This window comes from Pelobates fuscus, chromosome 2 (assembly GCF_036172605.1).
Source record: "Pelobates fuscus isolate aPelFus1 chromosome 2, aPelFus1.pri, whole genome shotgun sequence".
NCBI classification, from domain to species: domain Eukaryota; kingdom Metazoa; phylum Chordata; class Amphibia; order Anura; family Pelobatidae; genus Pelobates; species Pelobates fuscus.
Genome location: NC_086318.1, coordinates 443,458,475 through 443,471,310, shown reverse-complemented (window position 1 = coordinate 443,471,310; position 12,836 = coordinate 443,458,475). Strand labels below are relative to the sequence as shown.

Sequence of the window (12,836 nt, the reverse complement as noted above, 5' to 3'; positions counted from 1 at the left end):
GACAATAGCGTGCCTTTAAAAACAAAAACCTTTTTTCACTGTAAGCTAATAGCAGTCAGTGTCCTTAAAGCGAGTGTCAGACCTTCAGCGTGTACTCTGCCAGTCCACTTTGCCACTCATATCTGGTGTGACAATAGCGTGCCTTTAAAAACAAAAACATTTTTCACTGTTATAGATTGAATAGCAGTTAGTTGTCTGCCAGCTTCTGTGTCAGGCTCACAGTGGATACTGTGCCCACTTGCCCAGTGCCACCACTCATATCTGGTGTCACAATAGCTTAAGCTAGACATTTAAAAACAAAAATGTTTTTCACTGTTATAGATTGAATAGCAGTTAGTTGTCTTCAAGCAGGTGTCAGGCCTTCAGCGTGTACTCTGCCAACCTCAGCAAGTGCACTTTGCCACTCATATCTGGTGTGACTATAGCGTGCCTTTAAAAAGAAAAAAGTTTTTCACTGTAAGCTAACAGCAGTTAGTTGTCTGCAAGCGTCTGGGTGTCAGGCCTTCAGCGTGTACTCTGCCAACCTTAGCAAGTGCACTTTGCCACTCATATCTGGTGTGACTATAGCGTGCCTTTAAAAACAAAAAAAGTTTTTCACTGTAAGCTAATAGCAGTCAGTGTCCTTAAAGCGGGTCTCAGACCTTCAGCGTGTACTCTGCCAACCTCTGCCAGTCCACTTTGCCACTCATATCTGGTGTGACAATAGCGTGCCTTTAAAAACCAAAAACTTTTTTCACTGTTATAGATTGAATAGCAGTTAGTTGTCTGCCAGCTTCTGTGTCAGGCTCACAGTGGATACTGTGCCCACTTGCCCAGTGCCACCACTCATATCTGGTGTCACAATAGCTTAAGCTTGACATTCAAAAACAACATTTTTTTTCACTGTTATAGATTGAATAGCAGTTAGTTGTCTTCAAGCGGGTGTCAGGCCTTCAGCATGTACTCTGCCAACCTCAGCAAGTGCACTTTGCCACTCATATCTGGTGTGACTATAGCATGCCTTTAAAAAGAAAAAAAGTTTTTCACTGTAAGCTAATAGCAGAGTACACGTGTATATATATATACGTATGTGTATATATATGTGTATATATATATAAATTGTTTTTATATTTTTATTTTTATATAGGTATATATATATATATATATATATATATAGTGATATATACGTATATATTTATGTATATAGATATATATATTATTTCGTTCTACGTGTATTTTTATATAAATATATATATATATATATCACAATACAGTTAGAATGAAATAACACACATCTGTATATTTTTTATTATTTTTTATATTATATATAAATATATATATATATATATAACAATATTTATATATATATTTAATCAGTATCAGTCTACGTGTAATTTGATATTAATATATATATAATTATTGATATATTAATAGTAAAATACACCTAGACAGTGTGTGTATGTATATATATATATATATATATATATGATCTAAGTATATATATATATATATATATATATATATATATTTTTTTTTTTTACACTGATTCATTTATTTTATTTCCAGCCAGCAGGGGGTCTAACTGTCATTACAGTTAGTCCCCCTGCTGGCAATGCCTGAGCCAGCTAACCCGGCCATGAGATTGTGAGGTCCTCGCAAGGACCTCACTCTCACATGGCCTGGGGGGGGGGGGCTGCAGGACATCGGATGTGCCGCAGGGGGCTCCCTGGGAGTCCCCCCAACCGCGATCGCCAGCGTGGGATTGCCGGCGACCGGGTAAGTAAAAAAAAAAGGGAGGGCGTACTATTACTCCCTGCAGCGTTTAGAGCCACTTAGAATAGGGCGTAACAGTACGCCCTCTGGTTTTAAGTGGTTAATAAAAATTGTATATTTTTATATATATATCCCATGTTCTGTTTTGAAAATGATCCTGGTTAAAAATGTACTCTTTTTTTTAATGCATACAATGCAGGAAAGTATAAAAAGAATGCTCTTAGTAGAATTTGCAGAGATTGTTTTTAAAACCATTGTTTTTCACATTTTCTCTGCCGAGCTGCACTTGACACCATGCCGGAGATCGGACGCAGCATGGAGTACTCCGACAGGGCTGTTCACTAACATGAGAATTGTTGGGAATTCAATGGGAATTCAGGATAATTGATCCAGTTTAGCTATTCTGGCTCGAAATTTGCAAAAGGACTTGATTTTTCCATAAACCTTGTGCAAAGAGGTTCTTGTACTGGGCTCCCCATCCCCATGTACTGGCATCTGTTGTTGTCACTTCCCGATGTCACGATCCCTTGTTCAGATTGGGCTCTTTTATCCAGATTTGTAATTTGAGGTCTTGGGGAATTACAAACCACTGATTTCAATTTGTGGATGATATGTTAATCTGCCTGAGGATGTTCATCTGGGCAGCAATGTTAAAAAAAAACCTCAGTTTAGTTTTAGTCATCGTCTGCTTAAAAATACATGTGACATATTTTATCACAAAAGAAAAGATCTTCATCAATAAAACACAAAACTAGCTTCAAAAAGGAATGCAGACTGGATAGGCAGAGCTACTATACATCAGCAAGTTTCAGCAATTTTGAATTTCCCAGTAAACAAATTTAGCTGCAATCTGCTTTTAAACCACCAGGTGGCACTGTGCATGCTCCATAACAACTTCTGAGTGCTTAGCGTACCGCGCATGCACGGAAATGCCATGCGCTAAAACTGAATAGAGTTGCAGCCGCCATCTTGAATCCCAAGGACACGATGCTGGGACCTCCTAAAGCCTGTAGCTGCTTCAAAAGTGTTATAGGTCATCTATTAAGAGGTAACAAAACAAAATAAAGTAAATGGCTTTCCACACACCTTTAGGATAAGGGGGAGTAGGCAGAAACTCCTCCAGGCTGCATTGTATATAGGATGAAGACATTTTCCCCATCTCTTGTCCGCAGCCTTTGCAAGCCCTCCCCTTCTAACCCCGCCCAGACTTTCTGTCTGTCCAATCACAGACTACCCAATGCAGCTCAATGAGAAGTCTTTGCAAGGCAGGTGCTCTGGGCAATTGCTGCCTCATGAGTTCAGTAATACTAAGCTAAACAACCAGGAAGTGGTCAATTTCTATTGAAATCTTTTATTGTAAAATAAAAAATAAAAAAGGACACACTCTTGACACATAAAGCTTTTCAGCAAGTTAAGTGTCATTAAGGGTCTGAAGTGACACATTACTGGGAGTATTATTACTGTGGAGCTCTGTTATACACTAACACACATTACTGGGAGTATTATTGCTGTGGAGCTCTGTTATACACTAACACACATTACTGGGAGTATTATTGCTGTGGAGCTCTGTTATACACTAAGACACATTACTGGGAGTATAATTGCCGTGGAGCTCTGTTATACACTCAGACACATTACTGGGAGTATTATTGCCGTGGAGCTCTGTTATACACTCAGACACATTACTGGGAGTATTATTGCTGTGGAGCTCTGTTATACACCCAGACAACAAGGGTACAACAGGAATAATTTTATTGGGACATGGTACAGCCAATTTATACAAAACCTGGACACAGTCAAACCCGCCCTGGAACACTCCTCCAGTCCGCCCATAACATTTCCTCAATCTGGCTGAGCATACGGAATAGAACGCATAAACCTACCCAAAAACATACTAAACACATAACATAATCCCACACATAATACATCCCCAAATAGCTCTTGGTCCCAGCTAGGACCCCTGCAAATAGCAGAGCGATCGGATGTACAGAGAAAAACAAGTATGAAGAGAGGTGAGAACGGACAACAGCTCAATTAGCCTGCCCTTCGGTGGGTCCCCGCTCAGAGCTCAAGCTAATTTTAGCTCATCTTTTGCCATTACAGAAAGAACATATCTGAAGCATATCAGACTGGTCCCACCCTTACGGGCAGTCCAGATCTGAAATGCCAGCAAATTCCCTCTGCAAGAGAGATACAGCAACCCCAGACGATCGTTTCAACCTTGTAAGGTATCATCAGTGAGGTATAGCCAATATGCCTCTAGGCACCATGAGTAAGGGGGTCCTCGTCTGGATTGTAAAGAGCCCGAGAAATCATTGTGCTCTGTACAATCCAGACGTGGATCGTGTAAAGTCTGGGCTTGAGACTCTCTACATACACGAAAACCGTTCCACAGAATCACTTGGTTTAGGCCAGTAGTGTCACGATTTGGGGAACCTAACACGCTAACACACACACACACACAGAAAAGGTGCAGTACCAGACCTTAGAGTGGCCGGGCTAAGCACACACAGAATAGTCAGGAGACAAGCCGAGTAAGGGGAACCAGAAGACAGAATAACGATAAACAAGCCGAGGTCAAAGGGTAGGAGAAAGTCACAAAGTCAGTTTAACAAGCCAGAGAGTACGTAACCAGAAAACACAAGTTCAGTATCAATACTAGCAAGCAAAGACCACAACAGGGCAGGGAGGAACAGGAAAGGTAAGTATTTAAACCCTGTAGTTAATTCTGATTGGATAACTTCCAATCAGAATTAACAATCACACGTGGGAGATATCTATGTCTCCCACTGTGATTGTCGTACTGTGTCTTTAACGCCGGGTCAGGTGGCTGACCGTGGCATGTATAAGAGTGGGCGGTCCCCCAGCGTTCAGCGTCATGCATGCTGCCGCTGGGGGACGGAGAGGAGGACGCAGGCGGCATCCCAGGCTGGGAGGATGCCACCCAGCGAGCGTATGCCGGGAAAGGACCCGTGGACGGCTGGAGGGTGAGTGTCGCGAGCGGACTGCAGCCTCCCCTCGCAGCCGCCCGTGGCATCCTGACATTACCCCCCCCCCCCTCGAAGACCGCCCGGAGGCTTCAGAGGAAACCGGGCATGAAAGGAGCGGACCAGAGAGGGAGCGTGCAAATCAGAGACCGAAACCCAAGACCGCTCCTCGGGACCGTACCCCTTCCAATCCACCAGATATTGCAACCCACCCCTAGAAACACGAGAGTCGAGGAGGGCAGCCACCTCGTACATGTCACTAGAGACATCCCGAGGGGAAACGGGCCGTCCGAAGGGACGAGAGAACCGGTTACACAGTAAGGGCTTCAAAAGGGAGGTGTGAAACGTGTTCGGAATACTCATGGAAGGAGGCAAGTCCAGGGAGTAGGAAACGGGGTTAACACTACGCAACACCTTGTAGGGGCCAAGAAACCGGGGAGCAAACTTCATCGAGGGAACCCTGAGACGGAGATTCCTGGAGGACAACCACACCCTATCACCCGGAGCATAAGAAAGGGCCGCCCCTCTATGGCGATCAGCAAACCTCTTCTGAGCAGCAGCCGAACGAGACAGTGCCATATGGACCTGATCCCACATCTTCCGCAAAGAAGCGAGGTACTGGTCCAAGGCGGGCATTCCCTTGTCGGAGAACGCACCGGGAAGGACAGTAGGTCGAAACCCATAAGCATCCTCAAAAGGACTTAAGCCAGTAGACGAATGAGACACGGTATTCCTGGCAAATTCAGCCTACAGAAGGAGGCGAGACCAGTCGTCCTGGTGCGCATTAGTGAAGCAGCGCAGATACAATTCCACAGACTGATTAGCACGTTCGGCTGCACCATTAGATTGCGGGTGATAGGAGGAAGTGAACGACAAGGAGACCCCCATCTCAGCACAAAAGCCCCTCCAAAACCTGAGAGACAAATTGGGGGCCCCTATCAGACACGATATACTGAGGTACCCCATGCAAGCGGAACACTTCTTTGGCAAACACCTGAGCCAATTGAACCGTAGAAGGAAGCTTCTTAAGCGGAATAAAGTGCGCCATCTTAGAGAACCTATCCGTCACAGTCAATATCACTGTCTGACCATCAGAAAGAGGAAGGTCAACAATGAAATCCATGGATAAGTGGGTCCATGGTTTCTTGGGTATAGATAGAGGCATAAGTAGACCCTGGGGTCTCACATTAGGGGATTTACACTGCGTACAGACCCGACAAGCCTGTACAAAATCCACTACGTCTTGCTTAAGTGAAGGCCACCAGAACTGTTGAAGGAGGCCCTTATAGGTTTTGGTAACCCCCGGATAACCAGCAGTTTTGGCGGTGTGAAATAAAGTTAACAACTTTTTTCTGTCATTTGTTTTAACGTATAGTTTACCAGCCGGCGTCTCAGGGGGTGCTTGGGTTTGGTAAGTCTTAATACTATTAAGGAAAGGAGATGAAACAACCAAACGAGTAGCAGCTATTATCTGAGACGCAGGAACAATAGGTACAGGAGTCGGGTTAACAAATTCTAACGGTTCATGCTGTTGAGAGATAGCGTCAGCTTTGGCATTACGGCAACCAGGTCTATAGGTAATAACGTATTGGAAACGTGAAAGAAATAGAGACCATCTAGCCTGCCAGGCAGATAACCTTCTAGCATCAGCTATACAGGAGAGGTTCTTATGATCTGTTATAACCATGATTTTGTGTTTAGAACCCTCTAATAAGTACCTCCATTCCTTAAAAGCTAACACAATAGCTAATAGTTCCCTGTTCCCAACATCGTAATTCTTTTCTGGATCAGACAACCGTTTTGAAAAGAAACAACGGGGATGGAGGGGTTTGTCATACGACAACCTCTGTGACAGTACAGCTCCCACACCCGATTCAGAAGCGTCGACTTCCATAACAAAGGGAAGAGAAGGATTAGGGTGGTGCAGCACTGGAGCAGAGGCAAATGCCTTCTTGAGTGTTTCGAAGGCCTTAAGGGCTTCGGGAGTCCAAACCCTAGGGTGTAGACCTTTTTTAGTCAGCTTCGTTATAGGAGAGATAAGGGGTGAAAAGTTCTTTATAAATTTCCTATAATAGTTGGCAAATCCTATAAAACGCTGGATAGCCTTAAGTCCTTGGGGAAGTGGCCAGGACAGTATGGCTTCCAATTTAGCAGGATCCATACTGAATCCCTGTTCAGTAATTATGTATCCAAGGAATTGCACAGAGGTCTGATCGAACAAACATTTTTCTAACTTACAGTAGAGTCCGTTCTGTAATAACTTCTTGAGCAGCATCCTAACATGGTTATGGTGTGACTTCAAATCAGGAGAATATACAAGTATGTCGTCAAGGTACACCACGGCACAGACATGCAATAGATCCCTAAGGATTCCACAGAGGTCCTGAAACACAGCAGGAGCATTACACAGTCCAAAAGGCATGACCAGATATTCGTAATGTCCACTGCGCGTATTAAACGCTGTCTTCCACTCGTCATTCTCCTTTATACGGACAAGGTTATAGGCCCCCCTGAGGTCTAATTTAGTGAAGAACTTAGAACCTTTCACACGATCAAACAACTCCGTGATGAGGGGGATAGGGTAGGCGTTTTTAATTGTTATGTTGTTCAGACCCCTGTAGTCTATACATGGCCTCAAGTCGCCCTCTTTCTTTGCCACAAAAAAGAAACCAGCACCAGCAGGAGAGGAGGACCTTCTAATAAAACCTTTACTTAAGGACTCCCGTATGTACTCCTCCATGATCTGGTTTTCTTTCTCAGAAAGAGGGTAGACTTTACCCCTAGGAGGCATAGTACCGGGTAACCGGTTTATGGCACAGTCATACTCCCGATGTGGAGGTAGCTTATCTGCCTCCCTTTTTTCAAAATCCAATGCAAGGTCTGCATATACAGAAGGGACAGAAACAGAAAGTGGTTTAGCCGTAGGCACATTGAGTGAACAAACAGGACGTACATAATCCATACAGTCTCGTTGACAAGAGTCCCCCCAGGAGAGTATATCTAAACAACCCCAATCAAGTACAGGGTTGTGTTTAACTAACCAGGGAAAACCCAGAACGATGGAGGCAGTAGGGGAGTTAATTATTTGGAAGGTCAACCTTTCCTTGTGCAAAGCACCCACAGACATAACGATTTCTTGGGTTTCGTGGGTTACCAGAGGTTTCTCAAGCGGTCTACCATCTATGGCCTCAATGGCCAAGGGTGTGGCCTTTCGGATCAAAGTCAAGGTTGCGGTTTTGGCAAAGTTCTCATCCATAAGGTTGTCTGCCGCACCTGAATCGATCAAGGCTTTAGTTGTTATGGTGGTTTTATTGACCAAAAGAGAAACCGTAATAAACGGTCTGGAGATGGACACATGAGGGGACAAAGTCATAACACCCGAGGCCGACCCCTCTCTAGGCCTTAGGTGCTGTAGTTTCCCTGTACCTTAGGGCATGCATTACAGTGGTGCCCCCTCTTTCCACAATAAAGGCATAACCCCTCCCTTCTACGGTATGCTCTTTCAGCCTCAGTTAGCCCCGTAGCACCCAATTGCATGGGTTCAGGAGATGGTGGCCTAGGAGCGGGTAATGCTAGTAATGCAGTACTGGGTAGAGCAGGTAACACCCGTGTATCCAGCCGTCTTTGACTACGCCTCTCTCTAATACGGTTATCAATAAGAATCATATAGTCTATAACATCATCCAGAAGAACAGGCAATTCCCTGGATGCTATTTCATCCAGTATGTAAGCGGCCAAACCCTCCTGAAAGGCTGTTACGAGGGCGTCATTGTTCCAAACCACTTCAGCTGCTAGAGTGCGGAATTCGATAGTGTAATCCGCTACAGATCTGTTACCCTGTCAGACCCTAAGCAGAGATTTGCCAGCAGAAGCAACCCTACCGGGTTGATCAAACGTGCGTTTGAAAGCTGCCAGAAAATCTGCAAAGGACATAGGAGACGTATTCTCCCACATGGGGTTGGCCCATGCTAAAGCTCTCCCTGACAAGTGGTTTATCAAAAAGGCAATTTTAGATCTGTCAGTGGGATAGGAACGTGGATTCATCACCAAATGGATGTCGATTTGGTTGAGGAAACCACGACACAATGCTGGGTCACCGCTGTGGCGGCGTCATATGCACTACATGAGCAGGAACGGGTACTGGAGTGGGAATGGGTTTGGGCACAGCAGCAGCAGCCTCCTGAACGGCAGGCTGCAAGTGTGCAGTACGAGCCAGTATGGTTTGCAAAGCTTGAGCAAACTGATCCATACGGTGGTCCAAGCCATCCAATCTAGCCTCCTGATTAACTAGGAGCTGTGGTATGTCAGCAGGTTCCATTATGGCCCTGTTGTAATGTCACGATTTGGGGAACCTAACACGCTAACACACACACACACACACACAGAAAAGGTGCACTACCGGACCTTAGAGTGGCCGGGCTAAGCACACACAGAATAGTCAGGAGACAAGCCGAGTAAGGGGAACCAGAAGACAGGATAACGAGAAACAAGCCGAGGTCAAAGGGTAGGAGAAAGTCACAAAGTCAGTTTAACAAGCCAGAGAGTACGTAACCAGAAAACACAAGTTCAGTATCAATACTAGCAAGCAAAGACCACAACAGGGCAGGGAGGAACAGGAATGGTAAGTATTTAAACCCTGTGGTTAATTCTGATTGGATAACTTCCAATCAGAATTAACAATCACACGTGGGAGATATCTATGTCTCCCACTGTGATTGTCGTACTGTGTCTTTAACGCCGGGTCAGGTGGCTGACCGCGGCATGTATAAGAGTGGGCGGTCCCCCAGCGTTCAGCGTCATGCATGCTGCCGCTGGGGGACGGAGAGGAGGACGCGGGCGGCATATGCCGGGAAAGGACCCGCGGACGGCTGTAGGGTGAGTGCCGCGAGCGGACTGAAGCCTCCCCTCGCAGCTGCCCGCGGGATCCCGACAAGTAGATTTAAACTTCACACCTAAACTACGCGGACGGCTGGAGGCTGAGTGCCGCGAGCGGACTGCAGCCTCCCCTCGCAGCCGCCCGCGGGATCCTGACAAGTAGATTTAAACTTCACACCTAAACTACGAGACGGCCAGTCAGGAGAAAGGGCACAAACCAAGTTGCAGCAATCAACGCTTAGGGAGGGGAGGTGTCTCGCCGGCCAATCGGGAGAAAGGGCGCAAATCAGTTTAAATGGTAGCTCCTTCTCCTATTGGTCAGCATGGACTTGAAGGCGGACAGTGGGACTCTGCAGCTAGAGCTTGTGTCTCTTTCTGGTGCATATCTCCACTTACGTAGCACCAGAGAGAGCGCTCTTCGGGCAGGCAAGCAAGTGAGAGAGGGTTCCACATGAGAGAGTGTTATCCTGCTTTCCACATCAACTAGTCCTCACCACAGACCTGTATGCTGATGGGATAGAGGTCTATGCCGAGAGTGGGAGGTCAACATTTTACAGAAAATTAGTTTCAAATCTTTTTTTGGTGCCAGACAGTAGACACCTATGGGTACTTAGGAATTTCGTATGGAAATTGCAAAAGCCTGTGGTTTTGGGGATGGTTTGTATTTTCACATAGTTTATTTTAAACTTATATAACGAGTAGCGGTGTAGACAGAAAGCAGGGAAGTAGCTGTGAAAATATGATGTTTTTATTATCACTATAAAACGTACATTTTACAGATACGTATATTATTGCCTCAGCATCTAACATTTATATAAAACAAGATCTAATTTTCCCACAAGGTCAACAGCATAATTCAATTCCAAAGCTTCTTTGACCGCTTATCAGTTTGCTTCATTTCTTACATTTTTCCACGGCGGACACAAAGTCCTGCACATCCTTAGCCAGCAGCAAGGGTTCCTCCATGGCTGCAAAATGCCCTCCGCGGGGCAGGTATGTGTAGGTGACAATGTTCCGGTACCTCTCCTTTGCCAAAACACGGGGAACATGCATTAGTTCACACGGGAAATTTGCGATACCGGTGGGAACATGAACTCCAGTCCTTTAAGAAAGAAACAAAAAAATAAATCAGTTTAGTACATAGCACTACTATTATAACACTGTGAGAGGGGGCATCACGCACTCATTATTACCATCAGAACAACTGGAACGCTATGGGGGTCATAAAGACCTCTGATTGATAATCTATAGGAAAATGGGAGGTTACCGAACAACAGGACCTAGCATAGGTTTGGCTCGAAATTGAACATCCAGCCGAGAGTTGGCAGAATCTGATCAGTTAAGACTAGACATTTTTTTTAAAGTACTCTTCAAGACTGCCCTACGGAGCTAACAGGTCTATCACAAAAGAAACAAGAGAAAATATACAACTGAAATCTAATGTATTTATTGTGCCAGAACGGTGATCGTAGATTTTTAATTGCAGGAGTTTCTGAAGCCCCTTAAAAAACCTTCTATGAAATAACTTGCTGTTTGTTAGTGATCAGGATAAGATCTGCACAAGTCGAAGTTGAGAGACAGTGTAATCCATGTGCAATGTAAAGATTGACCACCAGATCCTTCACGGAAATAATATATAGACATATTTCCCATCTTCTCTCAGCCTCCATAACCCCAGTCATTTACTGCTTACTTGTATACTGGGGAAGTCAGTATGTCTCTGGTAAAATTCTCCTTGTAGAATCTCATAGAGGACGCAATAGAGCCAGTTGTCCAGTAGATCATTACGTTGGTGAGAAGATCGTCCATGGAATATTGCCTGTGGGATGGAAAATATCACAAATCCATATTAGAATCCTATATTAAAACAAGAACAAGGGGTCTTACATTATTTGATTTGCCTAAACATAAAGTATCTTTGTTTTGTGCATGTTGCATGACATCATGTGAGAGAACATATAAATATTTGAATTTAAACTTTAACACCGTTTATTTCACCATTACCATGAGCTTTGTTTATCAATCAAATCGGATAGCCTAGCCTGATTTACCGTTAATGAATTATCATAGCTAATTTAAGATGATCTGACCTCTCTAGGCCTCCATCCTCCAGCTGAAGAAAGTCCGGGTTTGTCCAGGTGGAGAATTTCTCCAGAATGTAGGCAGCAAGTCCAGCAGGAGAATCATTCAGAGCAGAGCCTGGGAGATAAGAGGACATTTATACTTCATAGGAAGATGGGTCCATGGATGATATCACTCATACTCTCACTCTCAAAGCAATAAGTACACTACATTGGAGAAACATCTGCTGATTTTACATTTTGGGTGCCCTGTGAAGAACCTCTGCTTTTAGAAGACCAGGAAGCAATGTAGTGCTGGTGAACTGCGCCATTTGGCCAGAATTTACTCAAGTTGTAGCCATTAGGAGAGGTTTGGGCCTGTGTACCATTCTCGTTCTTGATGACAGCTTTATCAACTTCAGATAAAAAAAAAACACAAGTAACCAGCACTTGTCAGGGATACAGAGGTTTTACCATAATTTTTACATATCACATTTAAAAAACCCCAGAAAAAAACAGGTTAAATAAGCTGTTCAGGTTAAAACACCTAATCTACACCAATTATGATTGTACAAACACGAGAAAGGTTGCCTAAGAGGGTGAGAGAGTGAAGGGCGACCTGCCTTTCCTCTAACACTCCCCCTAGGTAGAACCACAGTAGTGAAAATAACTCATAGGCTATGAATAGAGTAAAAATTTAAAACTTCTGTTTATTGAATTCTATTTAAAAATCTCTTTAAGGACAAAAATTGATGAAATAAGTGAAACACACAGTGTTGGTGGATTTAAAAAGGAAAGGTTCGATGCAGTCTAGACAGTCTCTTGTATATGTATATGTAGCTAACTGTTAGTGTTACTAATAAACTGATTTATACAGTAAAATACGGTAGTCTCTTGTATATAGAAGTGTAACTAACTGTAAGTGGTTACTAATGAATTGACTTCTACAATAGACACAGTAGTCAACAATATATTTAAGAGATAAAGGTCTCGTAACTGTCAATAAGTTGCACTTAGTTGGATAGTATCTGATAGGAGCTCAGATTGATAAAGCCTCTATATATCTACTAGTAATAGATAGATGGGACTATGTTCAAATACTCTCTACCTTCCCTGTTAATATGGAACTATATTCAGGTAATCTCTCTCTAATAGTGCTATT

General features: G+C 43.9%; 1 protein-coding gene across 1 annotated transcript in view; it reads right to left on the bottom strand.

The window, feature by feature from the left end:
* Positions 1–10,344: 10,344 nt before the first annotated feature.
* Positions 10,345–12,836, bottom strand: part of LOC134587621 (epoxide hydrolase 1-like) — a 28,061-nt gene continuing 25,569 nt past the window's right edge. Inside the window, exons 7-9 of the mRNA XM_063444132.1 lie at positions 11,705–11,813; positions 11,308–11,433; positions 10,345–10,716 (exon numbers count right to left, since the gene is read on the bottom strand). Of these exons, the coding sequence (XP_063300202.1) occupies positions 10,509–10,716; positions 11,308–11,433; positions 11,705–11,813 (443 nt within the window). The 3' untranslated portion in view covers positions 10,345–10,508. The remainder of the gene's footprint in view (positions 10,717–11,307; positions 11,434–11,704; positions 11,814–12,836) is intronic.